Genomic DNA, 25,537 nt, shown 5'->3' with positions numbered 1-25,537 from the left:
GTGCAGTAAGCATAAGGGAAGATGAGTACAAAGCAATAATGGAAGCAGTCAGGAAGTAACATTAATTAATTAAATAGAAATTAATTGAACTATACAAAAAAATGATGACTTTTTCAAAAAATTCTACAATAGGCCCAAATCCACCTGTTGTCCAAAACCATAAATGTTTGGTGTTAAAATGAACATTTTAACCTTTGCATATGCAGACCTCCTGAGGATACGCAGATTTTGTGATAGACTTTACTACTGATTTTTTACTTAGAAATTAAAGGATTCCGAAAAACAAAAAAAATAAACTACACAAAATACCTTTCTAGCGACATCTAAATTGCTGAAAAATGAAGAACGAGTGTAGAGATACAACCCCGAGAGCATTCTAAAAAAGAAAATGAATAGGTGTGGCTGCGCCTAGCCTAATTATTATATATTTTTTTTTAGCTACCTATGTCAGAAATAAAAAAATAATAATAAAAAAGATAAAAACAGATTGACGTATTAGCTTTCCAACTCCACCAAGATCGCCTTGACTTGATGAGCGATTAGAGAGAAATGTTTTCGGAAAGATAGTCTTTTCAATTGTATCATACCCTCTCACTAAGAGGTAGAGTCACACGGTTTTTTTACGGACCTCAAGAAGTTCACATAACTCTATTTGTGAACTTGCTATATCGAAGTCCGTCGAAACTTTCAAAGTAACTTCACATACGTAGTGCCAAGTTCGTCAAAACTTCCAGAGTAACTTCACATATGTAGTGCAAAGTTTGCACAACCAAATGTGCGAAGTTAACGAAACTAAAACATCACAAAACTTCATTCAATTGATTAAAAAATGAACCTGCTCATACGTATGAGAGATGAATACAATAAGAATTTCCTTATTTTTTTATGGATTTTCATACAAGAATTGTATTAAAATTCAATTATCGTACACCAGGGGCATTTTTGCTGAAAGTAGGGTTTTTTGTGGTCCCAAACATGCTTCCCCTCAACAACAATTTTGAGTGACTAGTTCCAAAAATTAATTGGTGAAGATTCATCTGCAAAAAATCATCGCCGACAAGTTTTTTCGGTAAGCATATCTTTAACAGATGAACCTGATATTTTTTTGAAACAACCACTTAAATCTGTTGTTTTTTTTTAAACATTGGCATGAGTTAGTATAGACATGCAAATTTTCAGAGTCATTTCATGCCATAAGTTTTGTACCAAAATCTAGTGTTTTTGGCCTATTTTAAGGTTTTGCTAACTTCAACATTATTTTTGGCCTCCAAAACGATATCTTCAAGGTTCTTTTCTAAAATATCAATTTAACTAGAGGATCTCATTTTTCTAACGAGCTAAAAAATAGGTCAATACAATATCAGAGTAGAAAATTATAACCAAAACAAAGTGACTTGTTTAGTAAAAAAATAATTTTCAGGGGACGTCCCACTTTGAGCACATTTTTGTAACATCCCTAAAAAATCCAACCTTTTTAAAAAAATTCAAACACAAAATTTTGAGAAAAATTTAAAACTTTTTTTTATTCGTTACAAAGTTTCGTATGATTCTCGAAAGTAATATGCCAACGAGTTCATCTATAACTACATTCCAATCGTTCCAAATACTGGACGTCCCACTTGAGCATAAGCATGAGTGTATATTAGCCTCCCAATATTAGATTCAGTACAGAATCATCCATAAACACAACTTGATTGAAGTTATTACTTTTAAGGATCCTCACACGTAAAAAAAATGCATAAGATAAAATTTATTTAAGGTTTAAGACAATTGAGGAGTTACAAAAAGATTTAAAATTCTCAAATCATAAGCATAATCATTGCATAAGTGAAAAATAGAATTCAGAAATATTCTCATTTCAAAACATTATAATTCTTCAAAAATAAAGATTTAGACATAAAAGAGTTAAATTGTTATAAGTTTATAACCATAAAAAATTATCTGGATCCTCCAAGGATCGTAATAGGTAAGAGTGGAGCCTTCAGCCACGCAACAACCTGCACTTCTTTTCAGTCTTCCACAAGGTTATCGGTAATGTTGTAGGGCATTAACCCGCATAAAACCCAAAACTAAACTTGGAGAATACATATCAAGTTTATAATGGTACAATCAGAGTGTGATTCCCATTATTTAAAAAAGAATAATGGTCAAGGGAATACACATTCAAACATGCACATAACATTCAATCACATTTAGCATCATTAATTCCCTATCATTCATAATTACGTAAGCTGTATGCATAAAACTCAAACTCATATTCATTATCATTTATGGCATTAAATATTGCGTTCATTCATATTTATGATAGGAGTTCACATAAGTGGACGAGAATACACAATTCATAGTATGATTTAAAGTGAAATAAAACATAACAACCTATGAAAATGTAAACTTTTACTTTATTTATCCTAAAAAAGAACATAATGTCCAACTCATAACTATGATATGCATTATCTAAATTATTAATTCTCATGTACATTCTCAAAACATTAATGCACATTTTCATTAAGATATATAAGAAACATGCCCTAATTCGACCTTTTCTGTATGTCTAACACACAGAAGCACCTCACGTGCAACAAACAAACTCATAACTTTTATCAACAGGTCACTCACATGACTATAAATGTCTCTTTCATTCAAATGTGAAATTCATATGCAATGACATATGCAACCTTAATAGTCTCTATATGTTTACAACTATATGCTTATGCATATGACAACATTGATTCTAAAAAATCTAATTCAGTATTTTTCTTGTTTATTTAGACCCATCTGGTATAAAAGAAGGTATAAACGTATAGAAACAACTATGAATATTTATTATTCTATGCATTTTATTTGCTCTCATATGGCTTAACTGGTTCTTTCCTGAGCGATTCAATCCTGCAATGCAGTGGTTGGAAGATCGCACTCAAGGTCCCAGGTCTTGGCCTACACCAAACCAAAATCATCGACAAAAAATTGGGCATGCATGCCTAACTCTACAGAGCTGTGGTACTACCACCTAGGACTCATTGGTAGACCTGTCCTCTAACCTTCATGGGACGGAGACAAGAGGCACCTTCAACCCTTAAAAACTCAATATCACACGAGGCTTGTACCGCCCTTCCATCTTTCAAAACGACAAGAGATCAAGACAGACCCAGTCATCTCAAAGGGCCCGACTTCACTGGTGCCTCAAATGGACCCATGGTAAAGGGTTATCTGTATTATTAAGTCATAGGTCACAATCAAGTGTCATTATCTTACAAGATAACCCTTTTATTCCCTTGTGCATGATATCAATAGTTCATGCTCTCATGCACGACTAAACAGTCTATGCCATATGTATGACTTAATTATCAATTACAACATGCCTTATGCATGATTCTTCCATATGTGTTTTTATGTATGAACATGTCATAGATGATTCAATTTCTCATGCTTAATATATGTTATATCATAATTCAACACACAAACATGACACATGTTAGAATATACTCATATTCCCACATATGATTTATTCATTTCAAAGCATACATTCATAATTCATACTTTACATATGTGACATGCTTTACCAAATTATCATTTCATATAATCATTCACAATGGACATGTCAATCAAAATCAATCATGTAACATTCATTTCACACAATGCATGCTCAAACATGTATCTGCAACAAACACACTTTATATTTTGCTATCTAAAATCATGATGAGCATGATCTCCTGAACCATAACAAGAAAAACACTTCTATTTTCATACATTCAAATCATATTCAACATGATATCTGAACTACAGTTACAACAGTCCTAGATATCCACAACTACGTGGCGTGTGTGAATATAATGGTGTGGCATATAAGCACTTGTATTCCCATACATTTCAATATTGCTCAGCATGATATTTGAACTACAATCACAACAGTCCTAGATATCCACAACTAAGTGACGTGTGTAAGTAAAAAAGTGTTGCAAGCATTAAAAATAAATTCATGGTGTGATGCATTTGACCACATACGGTCCATGGATAAACACCTGATTTTCAATTTGTATTGTTTTCAATGTGCATGGCTTTTCTAGCCGCAAGTGATACTTAGCAATAAGTATTGTTTATTTTCTCATTTTCATACATGTAAATCAATTAGCAAAGTGAAATATATATATATATATATATATGCTTTTTTTACTATTATAACTAAACTATTAATTTCATCTAAGCACATTCTATTTGCGAACATAAACTATACGCATGCACATACGAAGAGCACATTAACGATGTGCATGTTAACATGGTTAACTACACACATTCACGCACTCTCATGTGCATGTTTATGATGCAAACTATAAAATTAAAGGCACATCTATAACATGCATAAAACTTATTTTGAAACAAAGTTTCAATCATGCATATCCAACCTTTGAAAACCTTTTTTGAAACCTTGTTCGTAAACCACATTCAAAAAATGGGATTCGATCTCACATAGTCATTTCATCGAACACTTAGCGTGTGGCAAAATTCTCAAGACATAATCAAACTTTGAAATTATACAACATGCTTAACAGTGTTCATATGCGACACTAATCATGCTAATAATAAAATTAATATATTTGTTAATTCATTTCATGCAAAACCATCAAATTAGGCAATTCTAAACCTAATTCACTACATATAACAATACATTATGATACTTAAACAATGTATCATTAAAATATACTAGATTAATACCAAACAACAAGAATTTATATTCTATAAATTTAGTTTAGGAATCCTACCTTTATGATATGATAAAAAAATTAGCGAAACTCAAAAACCAAGAAGTCTCACGAAAACTGTAACAAATTTGTCACATAGGTAAAACACTAATACTTAGTGTGCAACACGCAACTCCAAGCAAAATCACTAGAATAGGGTCAGCTGGAAGTCCTTTCACAGTGAGCGAGTGCTATAGTGTTGCACACATAATGATAAATTTATCAGAATATATTTTTGCATATGAGCGATAAAATTTACAATCTAAATCGATAACCTGATTGGCAAAAACCATAAAATAACATACTAATAAGTCCAAAAAATATTGAACTGTTGTGTGGAGCATCTCCACAATCTACACGTTGTCCAAAGCACTACACAGTGATGGCACAAAAATCGAGGCAATCAATTTCAAGGAAAAAGTAGTATTCTCTTGAAATCCAAACCAAAAGAGAGAAAACACAAAAAAAATTGTTGGCTAAGTGAAAGATACACTTGCTATCATGGTTGACAAAGGTGTCGACAGCAGTCTGGCATGATTCCTAATGCTGTGAATTAAGCATGCAAAATGAGGCAGTAAAAATAATGAAAATTGGCCAAAAAATTACTTAAAAATGAAAAATCAGTAACTAAAAATGAAAATGATATACAAAATGTACCTAAACACGCTAATATGCATGGAAATGATCCTGATCTGCTGAGCACAGATCCTTGTGTAGAGGAACATGCAAAAAACCCAAATAAACCCCTAATTAAGCCATTCGTTTTAGTGAAAATACTAAAAAAAAAATCAATGGGAGTTTAAAAAGTAGGGGAGGCAACAACTATGTATTCTCCAAAAATTTACAAGAAACGATCCCCTTGGTGCAAAACCTCGGGCTTATGGATCAATTAGAAGGAGAACCCTCACAAATTCCTCAAATTTGTTTGGTTTTGGAATGAAACAATATGCCATTATGAGAACCCTTTACATTTAACAAAACCAAAGAAACGATTGTACTCCAAAGATCTGGCTAGGGTTCCCATGGGAATCAAGAAACCTTATACTACTTTGCATGCTGGAAGGGAGAATCGACGATCAAAAGAACAATAGTGGTGGGGAGAAGCAACACTTATTGTCAATCTATCCGGAGTCTCGACGCAACGGAGTTTGGGTTTGATACGAATTCGTGAGAATAAGTGGCACAGATGCATGGGATTTGCGATCAGCTTGGGGGAAGAGTTGAAAGTAGCATATAATGGATGGAAGCGCTACTGCCTACTTGGTCCACGCGTTCTTTTGTGCCGAGAAAGGGAAAATGGGTTTCGGCCGTGGGGAGTGAGAAAGGAAAAGGAAACAAGAAGAGAGGGGGTGTCGACCTCTCTTGGGAACAAAAATGGAGAAAAAGTAGAGGTTGGGTGCCCTAGTGGGCCCCACACATTTCCCAAAAGGCATCATCCCTAACAGGTTTAGTTTGGATCCAAATGACACAAAACAAAAAATTTGTTTATTCAAAATCTTATATAAAAAAATCAAACTAAAAGTAGTTAAAATTTATGTTTTTATCCAAAATATTTTCTAAAGCTAAATCTTATAATTAATTAAAATTGTATTTAGTATTTAAAAGTTTTTAAACTCTATGTTTGAATCGATCTATTTGGATCAAACCCGTATAGAATTTGGGTCTATTTTAAAATCCCCAATTCTTTTCCAAAATAGTTTCTTATGTTTTATTCGCATTAATTAATCATACTAATTTTAAATAGTTCAAGGTTTTGGTACTTTCTAAAATAATATTTTATTGATTAGAGAATTTCCCAAAAATTATTTTACGACCAAATACCCTTTTTAAGAATTTTTTCCAAAAACCATTAAAATGTGTCTTATTAAGTTTAAAACACCTCAAAAACACCTAGATGAGTTATGACTCACTAAAATAATAAATTTTAATAATAAAATAAATATTTTAATCAATATTTTATCTAAAATAATACTTAAAATGACTATTTTAGCCTTACTGGTTAGAAATAATAATTAAGCATGTAAAATACCCAAAATTGATGTTTAAAAGATAGAAACCACATTTCTAACTCATGGATAAAGCTAATCTCTTTATTTATTTATAACATAAAAATTTACAGGTTTTACATCCTAACCCCCTAAAAAAATTTAATTTCAAAAATTTTCACTTGGATACAAATAACTGGGGGTACTTTTCTGGCATACCCGCTTCGGGTTCCCAAGTGCACTCCTTGACATTATGATGCTGTCAAAGAACTTTGACAAAAGGAATGATCCTAGTTCGCAGAACCTATTCCTTTCTGTCAACAATCTGAATCGACCTCTCGATAAGGGATAGATCCTTCTGAATATCCATATCCTTGTATTGAATGACGTGAGAAGGGTCATGAACATACTTCCTGAGCATGAATATGTGAGATACATCATGAATCCACGAGTACTACGGTGGTAGCTCCACGCGATAGGTTGCCTTGCTAATCCCTTCTAAAACTCCAAAAGGACCAAAATACCTTGGAGTGAGTTTACCCTTCTTGCCAAAATAAAATACACTCTTGGTAGGTGAGATCTTGACGAACACAAGGTCATCTACCTCAAAAGTAAGCTCCCCATGATGACGATTAATATATCTCTTCTAACGACTCTGTGTTGTACGCAAATGATCATGAATAATCTGCACCTGATCTGTATAATATTAAACTGCCATTGGTAGCTCAATACTATGATTACCAACATCATCCCACTAAACAAGAGATCTATATGGCCAACCATAGAGTGCTTCATAAGGTCCATGCCAATGCTCGCATGATAGCTATTACTATATGTGAACTTCATAAGAATCACGTGACTATGCCAATCTTCTCTCCAATCTAAGACACATACTCGAAGAATATCCTCGAGGGTCGAAATGGTCCTCTCGGACTGACCATCTGTCTGAGGATGAAACACAGTGCTAAAATTCAACTTTGACTCAAGGCTTGCTGAAACTGGCCCAAAAATATGAAGTAAAGCGAGTATCACGATCAGATATTGTAACCGCCTCACAGATTTCAACCCAAAAATACTATGATTTTTTTGTCAAGTTTACAAAATGTCAATTATATAATATATATATATATATATATATATTTAAATATAATAATGCAACAGTCTCCTCAACAGACTCGTTCCAACCATACCAAGTACTAGACAGTCTGCCTGAGTATAAGTGCAAATGTATCTTAGCCTCCTAGTACTATATCCAGTATGGAACCACCGTCAACAAATATGATTGAACCATTAAATAATAGAAATTACTAAACTAAGTTTTTCATCATTGGCAACGCCTTAATCAAATTTAGCTCTAGGGAGTCAGCCTGCGCATGCACCAACATTTAATAGCTCCGTAGAACATAGTTCAAAATTAAAGCATCTGAATGACAAAATCCTTAAGTCATTCTTATGTTAGTAAACACAGCGGAAAAATATTGATTTTTTTTTAAATCAAATTTATAAACTGGTTTCTTGGTTAAATCTCCCAAACACATTACATTACAAGAATTGCTCCCATCACATACCCCGAATAGAAATTGACTAAGCATAAAATAATTATATTTTATAATTAAACCAATAAATCAATTATCCAATTAAATAGTCATTCGAATAGTCAAGAAGTATGCAAATTTAAATGAAACAAGAAGCCCTTGGCATCATAAAAAAAATTGGTATGCACAACCCCCTCCAGCATCTTGTACTCGCTCTAGCCATCACATATCTTTTAAAAAATAATTTTATTTTGAAAGAATATCACTTTGAAAAGTCTCAGTAAAATTCACACAACTAATGCAAGATGCAACACATAAAGCTTGCATGATATAAATATCTCAGAATTTGCTTCAACTATCAACAAGACAGATATAAGATTTTTACAAGCTATTCATGCATCCACAATTCATAAGCAAGTATGAAATAACAATCTTAAGCATTTAACATCAAATCTAGATTAAAACAAGATATATATCAATAAGTATAAATTTACCAACTTTTAGAAACAAGAATAATATGTAGTAAAGTAAAGTGATCAAGTATTTTATGTTTCACTTGATTGTCCGGTCTACCTGGGTATGACGTAGACCAACCCAAAATATGTCAACTAACTCAATGTTTATTATGCTATGTATTTTATTATTTCTGAGTAGCCTCCTCAGTCGTATCCCCCAAGGACGAAGCCTAAACCATGAGAGAAAGCATGCTGATTAGAGAGAATTCTATTCGAAGGAGTAGTATTCATGCCACACGATGATCATGATCACTCACTTCTGCAGAAGTACACCAGGATCTACCCACCTAGGATAAGGTAGCAGTCTTGGTCCCCCTAAATTCTCTGGGTTGGGAAACTGTCGAGGCATTGCCTTTCACTGCTCAAAAATAAGGCTCAAATAGTTTATACCGCCTACCCTCTCTAAGGTAGACCAAGCAATCTTTCCAGTTTAGTATACCTTGTCAAAGTAAGGCATACCCCAAAGGGATAATATAGGGTTACCTTTAAATTAGGTCATAGGTAAAATAAATGTTACTATTTAGGCTAGTGCATTGCCATCTCATTGTTCCCTCTTATGGAACCATAGATTATTTCAATTTCATCAAGCACACCAAGTGCCTATCAAACCCTATAGGATTTTTATCAGTCCTGCATGCATTTTCAAATACTGCATATCAAAGCATAACATGCATTTTCACAATCAGAAATCATGTCAACATGTTGTTTAGCAATTCATGTAATATTACATCATTTCAAATATTCAAAAATAGACATGTAGTAATATCACATATACATCATTCTGCATCCGCATATATGGCCAATATGCAACAACATTAACATGCTCATATTCATTTTTCACATGCTTTGCATTTACAACCATGCTCGTAATCAGTTTATCATAAAGTCACATGATCAAACTGCCATAATCCATGAATTTTGGATTATGTGTACAATATATAACTCTTTACCTTAATCTGATTCTCAAATATAGATCAGCCTTTGTCTTCCATCTTCAGAAGCTTCAATGGTTGTTGGAAAATCTCTAAGAAAGAAGAAAGAAAAAAGAGAAAGAAGAAGAAGATAGAGAATTCTAATGAGGATAGGAGAGGAAGAAAGAACTAATATTGTTAATTCTCCTTATGAGTGCCTCTATTTATTGATGAGCTTAGAAAAGAGTCTCATCTCCAATATAAGAAGTTAATATCTATTAATATATTTTATTAATAAAACTACTAAATAAATTATAGGTATTAACTTAATAAATTTTGAAATTAATTAAGGTAGACATTTGGGACTTTTTATCCTAGCTAGGCTCTAGTAACATGGTAACCTTTCAGAAGGCCTACAGACCCAAAGACTTATCAGAATTCGGTGTTTAAATAGTCGATTTGATAGGCCTTAAAATGTTAATCATTGTGGTAGTCTTAGATTTAATCATACACACACATATCAATAAGAAAATTTAGTCGGTGTTGAAGAACGTTAATTTTAGACATACAATTAGGTATGAACTTCAGTCGATGATAAAATGCTCAAATCAACACCAATTTGGATGTGTAAATAGTCAATTTTGATGCCCTCAAAATGAGAAACATTGATGATGACTCCGATTTAATAGATAATACACTTATCAACCAAAATTTTAATTAAAACAATAATGACATTTTTTAGAGCATCCAACCTTATGGGTTCAATCCAATGATATATGATTCAAAATATTCTTAGTTATATCTAATTTAATCTATCTCTAAATTGATCTAAATGTTATGGATTATATCCAACTTAATTGAGCTTGATTCAAATAGCATTAGTTAAATCCACTACCTAATTTAAGGTCCAAATCCATATAAATTTTTTATTTATGATTAAATTCTAATTTTATGCCTAATTAAATTAAAATTCATTTTTTTATAAATTTAAATATAAAATTAGATGAAATGATATTAAATGACTTTGAACTAGGCTTAAATATAAATAAATTTTATCTATAAAACTTTTAATTTTTATGTATTTAAATTATTTATTTTAAATATTCCTTTAGAGGTTAATTCAAATTTTTCAAAAATAATTTCTTCAAAATTGAAACTCAATGATGAGACCCTTGAGCGTGTAGGGGTGTTTCTTACACTTAAAATTTTTTGTGTAAGTCCTATATACTCTATACTCAATGCAAATTATCATTATTTAGACTATTTAATTTATTTTTTAAAAATGATTTTTTCTTATAAACGAATTTGAAACAGGGTCGGCAAGACCCACTGTCGTTTTGAGTATTTTATAGATTAAATTTCAAACTCATAAAACTAAATTCAAATTAATGAATTTATATTACATACATATTGAGTTATCATAAATTCGTTTGAAATCATATTCAATTTTATTTCAGAGAAATTTACTTGTTATTTTATTAAATTATGATCTTTTTCATAATTTCAATTCTAAATGCAAATTTTATAAAAATCAACTCGAATTAACTTAAGTTGTTATACCATATTTCTTATAATTTCTCTTTGGTTAATTTATATTTTTACACTTTTTTCTCATAAGATTATTATTTATTTTTTAGAAATACCTTGAAGAATCACATGTATTACCTCTGAACTAAATTTAAAATCATATATTAAATTTTAACAAAAATATAATTTATTATATTTTTTAAACTTGAATTAACATTCGATTAAGTCTTGATTTAGATTTAAATCAAACTCAAATCTAATTATAATATTTGAGACATATTTATTAAATCTGAATTTAAATACAAACCTGATTAAAAATCCAAACCCTGATTCAGAATAAATTCACCATTGAAAATTTATTCTGAATTTTAATAAATGTTTTAATTATAAATTAATTCTCATCTTAATCTCAAATAATATTTTTAGCCTTAATCGAATGTTATTTCTCATAAAATATCAAAAATTTATGGGTTTTACATCCTTCATTTCGTAAAGAAATTCCGTCCTCAAAATTTAACTAAGGTTATCTATCGACATAGTTATGAATGCCTTGGGTTTATCATTTATTTGTTTAATAACTATAAAAAATTTATGGGTATTACATTACTCTCCAAAAAAAGAGAATTTTGTCCTCGAAATTTGATAGCAAATTATCGAATCTGATAAATTTACAATCGAAGTCACTATAAGTATTAAATTCATTAAATCAATTATGTCTCAAAATTTAAAACCCATATATTTTATAAAATAAAACATCTAAAGCTCGTAAACGCACATGAGTATTTCTATGTTTGCATAACCATATTTATCTATTGATATCCCTAATAGACATCTATGATTTAAAATTGCAACAATTAATAAAATGTAAGCAATTGAGAACATGATTTTCAGAAGAAAGCACAAAACCATAAATAGTGGAACATACTCACAACGATGCGACGAGCTTTGAAAACACTTTCCCTCTGCTCTTATATCAAGTTTGTAACATGCCAAATTTTAATTCCTGAAAATCATGATTTTTTTTTTGAAATGCTTTTAAATTCTTTTAAGAAATTATAAAAAAAATCAAATGAAAATAAAACTTGATGCATTACTTTTTATTTACATTCACATTCAAGCAAGCATTTGAACTTAGAATTTTAAACATCCATAAATGAAATAAATATTCACCCATGTCCATCATTAATAATAAAAATCCAATAAATAAGTCAATTAATACATCAAAGTCTTGAGCAAATAATATGCTCTTATTCCTGAACTTTAAAGGTTTGAAAAAGGTATGACTCGGTCCTTGTCGCAACCTCCCATCATCGCATATGAGTTCACTCACTTCTTGAAAAATATTAATAATTCATAGGGTCAGACAAACACATCTCAATAGGGTAGAGCTATACTAAATAAGAAATCTAAAATTCATAAGCAGGGATTTCTTCAAACTTTCATATATTTCATAATTCTTATACAACAAGGTTCAACAAGTATTCCAAATATCTCAATTAAGCGGATGATTGTAAAAGTCAACATTTATCCACCATTTATTCAACTTAAACAAGAATAAATGCATGAAGAATTAAAAATGCATGTACTTACCAATGCAAAAGCTCTTCATATGCATGAATCGATTATTATATTTGATTATCTTTTTTTTCTTATATGATGCATGTCATGCTTATATAATGCACATACATTTAGGGTTCACTTCTTAGCCTTGTGGGTATAAACACATGCATATACCTGGATCAAGGCCATGGCGCAAGAGTGTTTTCATATAAGAATGACTTTGGCTTGGCCAAACACCTTTTATCAGTCTGGATGAGGGACGACAAGAGCAAAAGAGACTCCCAACACCACCAACCCAATGCATCAGATTTCTACTCATGAGTTTCTTACCCTCTACGTTGCAGTCTGTTGCAAAGGTTTTCCCTATCTTCGTGGGTGGGGAGGATCAACCTTCCATGCTCAAAATATATTTCCATGAAGCCATGAGTATAGTTTGCCCCCTCTTTGCAAGCCCTTGCTTTAGTGTTATGGTTTCGCTTATTTGCATTAATGTCTTACATGCAATACCATAACAGGATTCATGAAAGATGATTTGGCCACTTTGGGCCAATGGATGCAAGTTTATAATATTGCATTTAACCACCCACTCATACTTCTTACCTGACAAACATGTGCACATATACATAATCAACATGATAAACTTTCATAACTTTGCAGGCATAGCATCAATTATAATTAAGCAATCATACACATCATATTGTGCAGATGCAAAATTTTGTTAACCCGATTTTGATCAGTCTTGGTTGAATCTTTACAACCATCAAAATCGTGGGTCAAAACAGTCTTGCAAACAGGGCAGAAAACCAATGCTCTGTTGCAAGGGATGTTTCAGCCTCAATACTGATCCAAATGAAACCAAATAAGACTCTAAATTCAAGCCCTGGATGCGTAGAATAGTTTAATATTTTTATTTAAATTTATTAGATTCATTTTCACTGAGATGTCGATTCTTTTTTAAACAGGTTAGGATATAAAATGAGGACATGAAAAAACCAAGAATCAAACTCATGCAAGATTCATCAAGAAAGAACAAGATTCAAGGTAAAAATCTATACAATCATGAATTTTAATACTCTAAACATGGTTACATCATTATATAATGCATACTTGATCAGATTCATGTTAATCTTGCTAAACAATAATACACACCATTCAAGAATCATAAATTCATCAAAAAATATCTCAAGCATGCTTACATATATGCAAGAAACATACAAAACCCTAAACCATCATGAAACAAAAAATATTTATGCAATGGCAAGTTGTTTAATCATGTTAAACATGAAATAATCTACCCTACATGCTTAGATCATCTTTCTTTAAAAAGAACATCCAAAACCCTATATTCGGGGATCAGTTCTTAAACCAGACCCAAATATGCAAAAAAACTAACTCTGACTGACTGTTATAGAGGCTATAAAAAATTTTATGTTTTGTGGTCAAAGCTGAATTTTTTCCAGTGTGTAAAAAAATTTGTCAACTTTGCAATGCCATAAATCGTTCATAAAAACTCATCCATATGAGGGAGTTATGAATGTTTGGTGTATGCCTATATTTTTTTGTTCCGATTGTCACAAATCCATCCTCAATTTATGAACAGAGCCCAAAATTTCACAGTAGATGAAAAATTATGTAAGTTTTTGACTCAACAAAATGCTCATTAAAACTTCTTCGGATAAGGGGGATACAAGCAATTTATCGGTCAAGTGTCAGGCCAAAAATACGATACTGAAATTTTTTCTAAGAAACCTGAATTATAAAATATGTATTTTTTCATGAAAATGACCATACAAATCATTCAGGTGATGAGTGGTTGCATTGCAAGTGATGACAAAATGCAATGGTGGTGCCAATAATCAAACTTTCTTTAGGATTCTGAGGACCTGAATTAGATTAGAACTGATTATTTTTTCTTATGTATTAGGGCTACTACATTTTAATTCAAAGTTAGACAATTTATTTGCTTAAGTGCATGATTTAAACCATGGTTTGTAGAATGAATGGAATATGGTTGGTGGACCATATGATATTGGTATGTTTGGATCCAGATTCATATAGTCTTACGTGTGTTCAATTACCTGTGACCCACCCAAGATTTGTAACCAAATGCCAAATAAAAATATTTTGATGTATTTTGATTTCTTAATAAATTGTTTTTGACTTGGGTAGTCTATTTCTCGAACTAAATTCTATGCGGCTATTAAATGCTAACGCTTGTGCACAAGCTGATTCACTGAAGCTTAGTTGAGTAGAACAATGCCATATATATATTTGTCTTTGATCATCTTTTTCTCGAACTTGGTTCTAAGAAGCAATTAAATACTAGCGCTTGTGCAAGAGCTGACTCTTTATAACTTATTTTGGTTAAGACAATGCCATAGATAAGACTTCAGATTAAATTGTGCATTAAAAAAATAATACATATTTTTTATTAAAATTTTGGAAAGTTACAATTCAATTACTCATTTATTAGGTTGATGGATGAGACAATTGAAACATTTATGTATAACTACATTTGAAATGCAATAATCATCTTTTAGTTTCCAAAAGTCCTTTCATCTTTTAGTTTGCAATAATGTGAGAACCGAACCAAAATGTTGACTTAATTTTAGAATTGACTTATGTTAGACAACTCAAGTTGACCGATCAAAACGTGTAGATCCAATAAATAAACTTTTAGATTAGTCGACAAAAGAATGAAACTTTTTATTAGTGTTGTATATAAAGATATAAGCATGTTTGCTAATGCCATGTGATTCTTGGATTTTCTCAAGATCATGTGATCCTAAATCACAGTCATAACACTTTCTCAAGGTCAGTCAAACATAAGAAAAATACTTGTGGTTGTGATTGTTCTTGCCTTGATCTTGTGAGTAGTTTCCTTCTTCACTTGACATGTAAATTGCTGGTTCTTTTGTTCTGGTAGGGGTCTGCCTAACCCCAACTTGTTCATCTCAAAAAAAAAAAAAGGCAGACCAACAAACCAAAGTAAAAATTCTCAAATTTGATTTGGCATCACGCCAAATTTACCGTAAAGAACAAGCGAGCAACATGGGTGTAGATGGAAAATAGAGCGAAGGACAAGAGGACTGCAAGGGAAAATCTGTGGGCCGCGTCCTTTTAGTTTTGCTACGACGGGTGGGGATGAGATTGCTAGGGGTTTTGGGTATATTGTCCTTTATACAGTGGCACCCCCACAAGATTTTTAGAGAGATAGAAGAAGACCAATAATATGACAGGCCCGAAAAAAATTTTGAGAGAGAGAGAGATTGGGTCAGATATTTGACTGAATCCAATTCAATTGGTCGTACCATTGGACTGATAATTAGATTCGGATCTACCATGTAGCTTGCATATAATCCAAATCTAGACTAATTTCAAATTCTCCCGATAATCTAACCTGATTATATACAGAACATGCCTGATTAACTAATCGAATTCAATTTACTTTTTTCCATCAGTCTTCGATCCTGAATTTAATTCTACACGATATGATAATGTCGGATTTAGTAGCTACTAAGTCTTCGATCCTGAATTTAATTCTACACGATATGATAATGTCGGATTTAGTAGCTACTAGATCCGCATACATCCACGTAAGGTAAGAGTATGACACACACTAAAAAGAATGGAAATTTTATAGAGGGAGGGTAGAGAGAGAGAGAGAGAGAGAGAATCCCTGTAGCGGCCTCTTCCTCCCTACACCTCGTTACCTTTCGGCCTCCTCCCCTCTCCTCGCTACCTTTCGGCCTCCTCCCCTCTCCTCGCTCTCTCCCTTCAGATGCGCAGCGACCTTCCGCTTCGGAGTCTCGCTCTCCGCCGCCCGTCCTTCCCGGAGGCTCACCCTATTCCACCTCGGCAGCGGTACGGCAGCCACTACACTTCACTCCACTCTCCTTCGTATTCTCTTTCAAACCCATGGTTATTCTTCCTATTTTTTGCTTTTAGTCTTTTTTGGTTTTCTCGTTTCTTTGCGGAATTGCTCGTCCCCATCTGGTGTCCAGGATTTTGGAGTATCGCCATGTAAGAGAGTTCGTTTTCTTATGGTTGTTTGAGCTTGTATTATGGTGAATTTCAGGATGTGGAGCCTGTGTTAATCTGTTGGGATCTGTATGACCTTTCTTTCCTGTTGTTATTCCTGCAATTCTGCTTAGTTTGCGTTTGGAATGTGAGAATTGGGACTGTTCTCCGACCGAATGCCTTTCCTCTGACGATGAATTTGCGTTTCCTTTTTCTCCTTTTTCTTTTTAAAGGTTTCCCCCTACAGAGTTTTGGGGTTTCTTATTGGAGGGTCGAAACTGCTGTTACGATTTACAGAACAATTTCATGTTTGAAGCAGATAAGGATAAGAAGAACTCGTTATCGTAGAAGGCTAACCAAGAGTCTGTAAACTTCTGGGCATTATCTTTGCAAATAAAACTGCATTCCTCAATAAATTATCGGCCATAATTTGCGATTTTTATGTTTACACTTACAGAGCTTGCGCTAGAGGATTGTGTGTCCAGTCGTTCTTCGAATTAAGTTGCTATCTATCTAGTCCTGTTTGGTAGGACTAGCCGTGTAACTTGACTTGTTATTTGCTCCCTTCTTCTTTCTCTGAAGCACATTTTCGACACAGGCAAGGCTGTGAACTGGGATGAATGCTATTCTCTCGCATGGCAATGTCATTCATACATGCATGTGTGCGTGTTTGCTCATTCTGCTCCTATTAACTGACTGGCATGCTCGTTTGTCGTTGTACCCACTACCCAGCTATTGAGCAAGCACGTCTGTTTGGATTCAGATCTTCAAATTTGTTAAGAGCGGAAGGAAGAGCTATAGAGGATGGAACGACTGGAAGCATGGCACAAGCTAGCACTGCCATAAGTATGGAAGTTGACCTAAACTGGGTGAAGAAGGATAAACGTAGGCTACTTCACGTGGTTTATCGTGTTGGGGACTTGGACAAGACCATCAAGTATATGCCTTTATTATGTCGATTTCTAGTTTGCTTGCTTCTCTGTTTATCCTTTCTTAATTGCACATAACGTTATCAGATTTTACACGGAATGCTTGGGAATGAAATTGTTGAGGAAACGTGATATACCTGAAGAGCGATACACAAATGCTTTTCTCGGATATGGACCCGAAGATTCACATTTTGTTGTGGAACTCACTTCCAGTAAGTCCATTTCATTCAATATTTTGTTTTCCTTAAATTGCAAGCTGGTTGGCATTCTTGTGAACTGCTGGTTAAACTTGCACATTCCATGTGAAGTGTCTTATTGCATTTATTTACTTGGTGTTTTCAGACTATGGAGTGGACAAGTACAATCTGGGGACTGGTTTTGGACACTATGGTATTGCAGTTGAGGATGTAAGATTCTATTCTTAAAACTGGCTTATCATTCCACTAGCATGGTGATATTTTTATTTTGCTTCCTGAGAATGTGTTTAGGTGACCGATGTTTATTTACACATAAGGCATGCCCTTTTGTGTCATTTCCGAAGATCTTACTGAACTTGTTATGTATGCTCATTTGTGAAGATCGATATTTGTGAATCTGTATTCACACATAAGAAGGAAGAATGATAGGAGTATGTGGGGCTTAAGATGGAGTTATATGATTCCAAATGCAATTTTTGGTGCTTACATCATTTTCCAAGAACTAATTTAATAAAGCTGAGGAAGATTGTTTTGGAGTATTGGCATCTGAAAGTTATCATCTTGAAAAAAATCCATGTGTATACTGTAGGAATCTGTTCATTAATATCAGGCCCGAAGACACTCTAACTGAAGATCCTTTAAATTTTCATTGTACAGGAACAGTAAAATAAGGCAATGCTTCAGATAAGGTGAGCACATTATCCTTTTTCAGGGGTGTTTAGAATAGATACATTCTTAGAGGTACTGAAAGGTGTTTAAGTATTCAGTTCTGGGAATCCGAGCTAGTTTCTATATGCTAAATTGCTAATAGATGTGGAAAACAGTATCACTGATATTTGGATGGTATGGTGTTTATGGATGATTGTTGCGATTGGTGGATTTGATGACAGTTCATGGTCAGCGCTGCCAAGTGGTCCTCTTTGTGATTGGCCAAGGTTTGCCCAGTCTCATACCTTAACTATCCTAGAGATCAATCACACTTCCATCATATCAGCCATACGAGGGTGGCTTGGCTTTAAGGTCAGGTTAACTAGGATGCATTACAGTTGTTTTCCCAGGCTTCTTGCGATACTTCGAAATTTTGAATTCTTTGACCCGTTTTAAGAGAACTACTCTTTGTTGGAGATTAATATGGTTGATAAGAAATTATCTGATGCCTTTGGTGGTGAAGTGTCATAGTTGTTGAACTTCTCTATTTGTTACTATATTTCTATGCTCTAAAGTCAGATGCACTAGTAATGGTTGGGCCATTATTGATGTAGTTACAGTATTGATATGTAGTGTGTCAATAATATGTTATTTTCAAAATGATACCTTTTGTGGTCTCTATGGTAGAAGTTACCCAAGCCCTTGTGACAATTTAACTTGTCATGGGCTGTATTATATCGTGTAGTCATTATCTAAAATCCAAGAAAAAGATCAGACCTCCAAGTTGCATCCCTTGACCTCATGATAAGTGATATGCTTTCTTTCCTTCTTTTTTTTTTTTCTATGACAAGGAACCTTCACCGAGAACCAGCTCACTTAATGGGCCTGCCTTCCTGCGAGGTAAGCCCCGGGTGGGGTCACCGACACCAAGATCTTATGGAGTCTACCAGTTAAAGTGGGAGTCGAACCTGGGATGAAGGGATCAGCACCTTCTCCCAAGGCCCGCTGCCACTCAGGTGACCCGGCTAGGTGTGATATGCTTTCTAATGAAGTTTAATGTCCAGAGGGTTATTTTAGGATTAAGACTGCATCACTTTATGTAAATTCAATTTGATGAAGTTGCTTTTTTCAGTTCACCAATGTTGCATTTGTTACGTGATATGTCCCCTGTTCAGTAAATAATTTAAGCTTTTCTACCACATGGCCAGAATTAACAGCGCCTCTATAAGGGCCTCTTTGGAAGAAACTGATTCATTTCATCATTTCATTTGCTTTTTTTTTTGTGCTTACTCGAGTTTCTGGTGTTTTGGCAAAGGTTTACAAGACAGTTGATCTCATAAAAGCTAAGGGAGGGAAGGTTACTAGGGAGCCTGGTCCTGTCAAAGGTGGTGGTACTGTGATTGCTTTTGTGGGAGACCCCGATGGATATAAATTTGAGCTTATTGAAAGATGTCCTACACCTGAACCATTGTGTCAAGTCATGCTCAGTGTTGGAGATCTAGATAGATCTATTGACTTCTACAAGAGGGTTTGTAGCATTTTATAGACATTTAATAGCTTAATTGTTGTAGTATTGGTTGACTGTTTTTTCATCCAGCTTACACCTATTTCTTATGTTTAATTTTCATAACCATAAAGGCTTTTGGTATGGAGCTTCTCCATAAGTGTGATAATCCTGATTATAAGGTAACCAAGCACCATCAAGATACTGTCATTCTTCTCTTTCAGCCTACACACCTTTGCGTGTTCTGTTATATTCTGGATCATTTTGACCTTCCATGGCTATTGTGTTTTTTGACTCTGCTTATTTTGCAATTGTATTCATATTAGTATACAATTGCCATTATGGCTTTTGGACCTGAGGATAAAAATGCTGTGTTGGAGTTGACATACAACTATGGAGTCACGGAATATGATAAAGGAAATGCTTATGCACAGGTATCCATTATTTATTTGTTTATTTGATATGCAAGATTGTAAGTAAACTTATCATCCTTTTAATTCTGAGTACTGTGATTGAGCTAATCAGATGGCATCCCTTCCCTTACTATCCTTTAACTGATCTCTGACAGATTTTCTTTCTCCTTTCATAGCTTTAATAGAAAGACAAAAGAATATGAAGCATGTATTTTACTTACCAAAACTGCAACCAAGTATTTGTTTTAACAAGATTTCTTGTTTAACAAAAGTTAAATTCTGGCAACAAGATTACTGCAGGGACTTGATTCTGCTAGGTTAACAGTCCCAGGCAGTGTTGCTGTTGTGATAGAGATGATTCTTATCGACTCAGCCTTGTCAAAGTTTAGACTCCTTTTAACTTGATGGCTAATTTGAATCACTATGGACTCTGCAAACCTGACCATGGACTTGGAAGAGAACATGCATTGCCAAGTCAACCAAGGGACGATACCAGTTGGCTTAAGAAGCTGCATGATCAGGACTCAGGAGTGCCTCCAACTAGCACACTGAATCCCTATGTTTGAAATCTCTATTGTACTTCTGTTTATTGTTGTCTCTGTAAACTTTTAAATCATTCTTAAAATCTTGAATTTCTTGACATTTTGCCCCTCTGAAATACTCAGCAATGTTTTTGTGCAGATTGCCATTGGCACGGATGATGTTTACAAGACCTCAGAAGTGATTAAACTTGCTGGGGGGGAAATCACACGAGAACCTGGGCCATTGCCAGGTATCAACACCAAAATCACTGCCTGCTTAGATCCTGATGGTTGGAAAACGGTAGTTCTCTTCTCCTCCTTCCAATTGTTTGTATATATAAAAATGTCTTTTACTTTTCATTTCTTGGTCTCTGATCCGGTCCAAGTAGGTAGCATCTCCTAGTTGCGAATCTGTTTAACATATACAATTAGATAGATATTTAAAGCTATATCTACATGACAAGCTTTCAGATACTGATATTCTCATGCAGCCTTGTTCATGGTGGATACTACATATTGCTTTACAACACATTGCCTCTGAATCAAATGGGCGTGACTTTGGTTCTGGGTTTAATTGAGGAATTGGGAATCACAACATAGAAACTTGTAATGACAGCCTGATTTCCATTGACTGGATCAAACTTGGTCATAATCTGAACAGGCCTTGTAGATTTGCAACTGAGCATAGTTTAAGATCCGAGTTAGTGAAGTCAACCTGGAAACTTGGGTAGAACCTTTGTTTTCTCTTTTGGTTAAAGTGGATGGTATTGGTAGTGTTGAATGCGATCTGCACCAGGGTATTTGGTCTTCTCATCCTTTAGTATTTTAAACATAGAAAAAGGCTTGGAATTTTTGAAATTTTGTTTGAGATGTTGGATAATCTAAGATAATAGGTCATTGAATGGTATCCAGGGACTAACTGGAGGCTGTATCAGAGGCTTGATTAATCAAATCGCGGTTGATTAGATTATGTCCTTCATGTCAGTGAAAGGCCAGATGTTTCATCCCGAGCATACATTACTTTTTATTTTCGAAAGGCAAGCTGGGGTTAGGCAGGCCCCTGCCAGGTATACAACTATACCATTGGGTTTTGAACCTGCAACGTCCCAACACAAGGTGACGTGCACTAGCTGCTTCTACCAGACAAGCTTAGCTGCTTCTACCAGACAAGCGGAGCATACATTACTAGTTTCACTATCCCAGCCTCTGCCAAGAGGCCAAGCCAATGCCCGGCCAAATATTTATGTCTTTAGATAAAAGATGCTGTAAAAAATGAGAATGTGATGCTGACACCAACTTGGTTTCTATTGAGTTACCAAGTTGATCATTGTGTGGTTAAAGTATTACTGAACCAGTGGTTGTCGTTAGTTGGTCAAAGTTTTTACGTCAGTAACTTGTCTGTCTCAGAACAAAGCACCATCTGTCTATGTTCATTTGTGTCAGACAACCTAGGCCTGGTCAGAGAGCTCAGTGCGGGTTGATACGACCCAGTCACGTTTTGTATTTCTGACAGTTCGGTTAATGATGCTTTTTTTACATGGCTCAGAAAGATGGCAATATTTTTTAAACATTTCTTGTTTTAAGTCTCTTGTTGAACTTTTCTTTTTTCAGGTGTTTGTTGATAATGACGACTTTGCAAAAGAACTAGAGTGAAGGGAAGACTCGAAACATTCAGAATGTTGGCATAGAACCGTTGCAATGCTTTGCCATTCTTTTTTGGCACCTCGATGAGCGTTTCTTTCCAAGTGTTCTCTGAAGAGTGGGAATCCCAAAGTTCCAAATTATCTAAAAAAGCCCTCTCAGCGGTCTCTGTAAATCTGGAAATAATCTAAGCTGTATACTATACGGTAGGCGCACCAGGATGTGTCTTTTTTCATGAATGTCTCGGTTTAAATTATTAAATCATAATATGCATTTCTTCAAGCTCCATCTTCCTTTCTTTAGCATCTTTTATGCCAGATCCCCTTCCACCTCTGCTGTTTGGAATCCCGGTTATGAGAAAGGCGGGAAGATGGGAGGGGGATTTGGCCCTCTCACCTCCGGATTTCAACTACGTGCCCGTGAGGAGGTTGTTGGTAACGTTATCCCCGTCTCACCCCTCAAACTCCTTCCCATGCACCTCTCAACTCTACCCACCCCCACCAACCTGCCATTGTGCAATTCAGGGGCGCCATTACTTCACTATCACGTTTTACAAGCCATATATTTGGACCCCTTCTCATAAAAGGTCCCAGCGTATTTGAGCCTTGTCTCCTCAGCTTGCAGTCGCCCAAAATATTGAAAACAGAAGCATCTTGTCACCATTAACAAGAAGCTCTAATCAGTGCCTCAGCTTTGTATCATTCTGTTGCTTGATTGTTTTAGTTGTTCTGCTGCTGTAGTCTGAGACAACGTATTTTGCTTCCAATTCTAAGTCTTTTGGTATTGTGTTCAACGCTTATCTAATTTTTTGTGAGCAACTAACAATTTTGTTGCAAAATATATGATTTAACCAAATCCCGCTGTTAGCATGCCTTCAGGCAAGATTAACGGTCCTACTGCCTGCCTCCCTTTGGAATTATTATTGAGAGAGAGAGAGAGAGCATGCTGTTAAAACATGAACATAATCAGGTGGTCATGGAAGTGGCTGTGAACAAGCTGCAGCTATGGTATTTATAGGGTGCAAACAGATTGGATTCAAGTAGCTTCATATACTACAAGGATGATGGTCAATAGCAGTGATTTTTGCTGTCACTATTGCTTTATTTCTCGCCGCTATTGGCCTATAACAGCGATATTTCTTACCAAGCTGTTGAGAAATGGTTTTTTGTTGACCAATAACAACAACATTTATAGGTCATCGTTAAAGGGCTGCCCAACACTAACAAGATAGGTCGCCGAAACTGGAAACACTAATAGTGATGAAGTAGCCTACAACGGCAAGCTTGTTTTAATGGTGAGAGCCTATAACGGAGAGCATTAACTCGTTGTTGTAGGCTATAACAGTGAGTTAATGCTCGCTATTATAGGCTAGCTATAACGGCAAAACATGGTTTATAGCCTACAACAACGAGACAAGAATGGTGTCATTATAGGCTATAAAACTGCATTTAAAAAAATATATATTACAATAAAAACTTGCAACCGAAACATACATTCAATACACTTCAAATTTACATCCTCAAACATTCAACTTCAAACATACATCCTCAACCATTCACTTCAAACATACATCCTTTAACATTCAACACACTTCAAGCATACATTCAACATAAACACACTTCAAATATACACTTCAAAAAATAAACATACACTTCAAATCCTACAACAAACATACACTTAAAATACAAACCCACTACATCCTCCCCAATTTTGCAATAAACACAATTCAAATACAAACCCCTTATACTTCTTACATCCTCTCCAAGTATGCAATAAACATACTTCAAATATAAACTCCTTACACTCTCTACATCCTCTCCAAGGCTACAACAAATATATACACTTTTCATATTCACATAAATCAAAATTTAATTGTAGCAATTGCAGCAAAGAGTTTAAAAATCAAAACATATACACTTCTTATATAATCAAAGAGTTTAAAAAATTTGAATATAAGATGGGGGGTTATGTCTATGTGCATCTATTAAGGCTTTCATCTCTTCTTTGAGCTTCCTAGTTACTTCTCTCTCGCTTCATTTCCTATATACTTGCTTTTCTTTTTTATTTCATTTCCTATCTAGTTGCTTCTTTCTCCCGCTCTACATCCTCTCTTAATTGTTGGAGCTCCATCTGCATCACCACCAGCTGAGAAGATAGTTGGAGTTGGATGGTTTGGTTGAAAAAAAAAATGCACCCCAGTCTCCTCACATGTCCATATCGTTCTCTGAGGATCTTAGTAAAGATGTCTTGTTGCGTCATCGATGGGCCTCCCTGTGAAGAAAATATTGAATTTTCATTCTCTACATATTGCAACTTTGTCTACATGTCGTTAATAATTGGTTATCAGTAACTAATGATAATATATAAAATAAAATGAATGAATGTGACACTACAAGTGTGAGTTACTTATAAAGGTGTTTTCTGCTTCGCTACAAATGAATGTCATGTGATATGAATGATTGTGTGTCTATTTGTAGAATGCACTTACCATCGGTTTCTCAACATTTATTTCAGTCTGCAAATAACAAATTAAAAAAATATTAGATCAAACATATTTAACTACTATATAAAAAAAATAAACTTAGAGAATAAAAAATTTACCCTTGTATGATACCTCTGAAAGTACCAAGATGATCCACTGGTGTGTTAGATCCAATCTATATAGAGTAGATCATAATTTGACACTGGATCAGAATGAGATCCAATGAGTTAAGGTTTGAATACAGACTCAAACTATATGCAGTAATACTGAATCTAGTAAAAACATAAAATAACAAAGCTACTTAATTACAAATGGTTTAGATTTTGATCAAAAGTTGAGTTTGATTTGACTTATAGTATTGATCTGAATCCAATCTAATTATGGAAAACAATCTACATTGATAGATCAGGATA

At 34.2% G+C, this 25,537-nt stretch overlaps 1 protein-coding gene across 7 annotated transcripts; it reads left to right on the top strand.

The window, feature by feature from the left end:
• The first annotated feature begins 16,438 nt into the window (after positions 1 to 16,438).
• On the top strand, positions 16,439 to 22,876 carry LOC149820472 (putative lactoylglutathione lyase, chloroplastic). 7 transcript variants are annotated; one of them, XM_089982248.1, is made up of 9 exons: positions 16,439 to 16,633; positions 17,553 to 17,726; positions 17,806 to 17,930; positions 18,061 to 18,125; positions 19,879 to 20,091; positions 20,202 to 20,249; positions 20,394 to 20,501; positions 21,162 to 21,302; positions 22,613 to 22,876. In XM_089982248.1, exons 1-9 carry the CDS (start codon positions 16,551 to 16,553, stop codon positions 22,652 to 22,654), a joined length of 999 nt encoding a protein of 332 aa, XP_089838374.1. In that variant the 5' UTR covers positions 16,439 to 16,550; the 3' UTR covers positions 22,655 to 22,876. The 7 variants fall into 7 exon arrangements, with proteins under 7 accessions (XP_089838374.1, XP_089838380.1, XP_089838377.1 ...); XM_089982254.1 differs by having other exon boundaries at positions 17,522 to 17,726; XM_089982249.1 differs by lacking the exon at positions 16,439 to 16,633 and adding an exon at positions 16,769 to 16,792.
• The last annotated feature ends 2,661 nt before the right edge of the window (positions 22,877 to 25,537 follow it).

The sequence above is a fragment of the Nuphar pumila genome, chromosome 12 (genome assembly GCF_984573655.1).
Source record: "Nuphar pumila chromosome 12, dmNupPumi1.hap1.1, whole genome shotgun sequence".
Classification (NCBI taxonomy): Eukaryota; Viridiplantae; Streptophyta; class Magnoliopsida; order Nymphaeales; family Nymphaeaceae; genus Nuphar; species Nuphar pumila.
Note: the sequence above shows the minus strand (reverse complement) of the source record. Positions and strands in the feature narration are given on the sequence as shown.

Excerpts from the sequence above, each read along its gene's own strand:
- LOC149820472 (XM_089982248.1), top strand. The coding sequence starts at position 16,551 with ATGCGCAGCGACCTTCCGCTTCGGAGTCTCGCTCTCCGCCGCCCGTCC. Across the intron at positions 20,092-20,201 it reads CTATTGACTTCTACAAGAGG|GCTTTTGGTATGGAGCTTCT; the intron begins GTTTGTAGCATT and ends ATAACCATAAAG. Across the intron at positions 20,502-21,161 it reads AAGGAAATGCTTATGCACAG|ATTGCCATTGGCACGGATGA; the intron begins GTATCCATTATT and ends GTTTTTGTGCAG.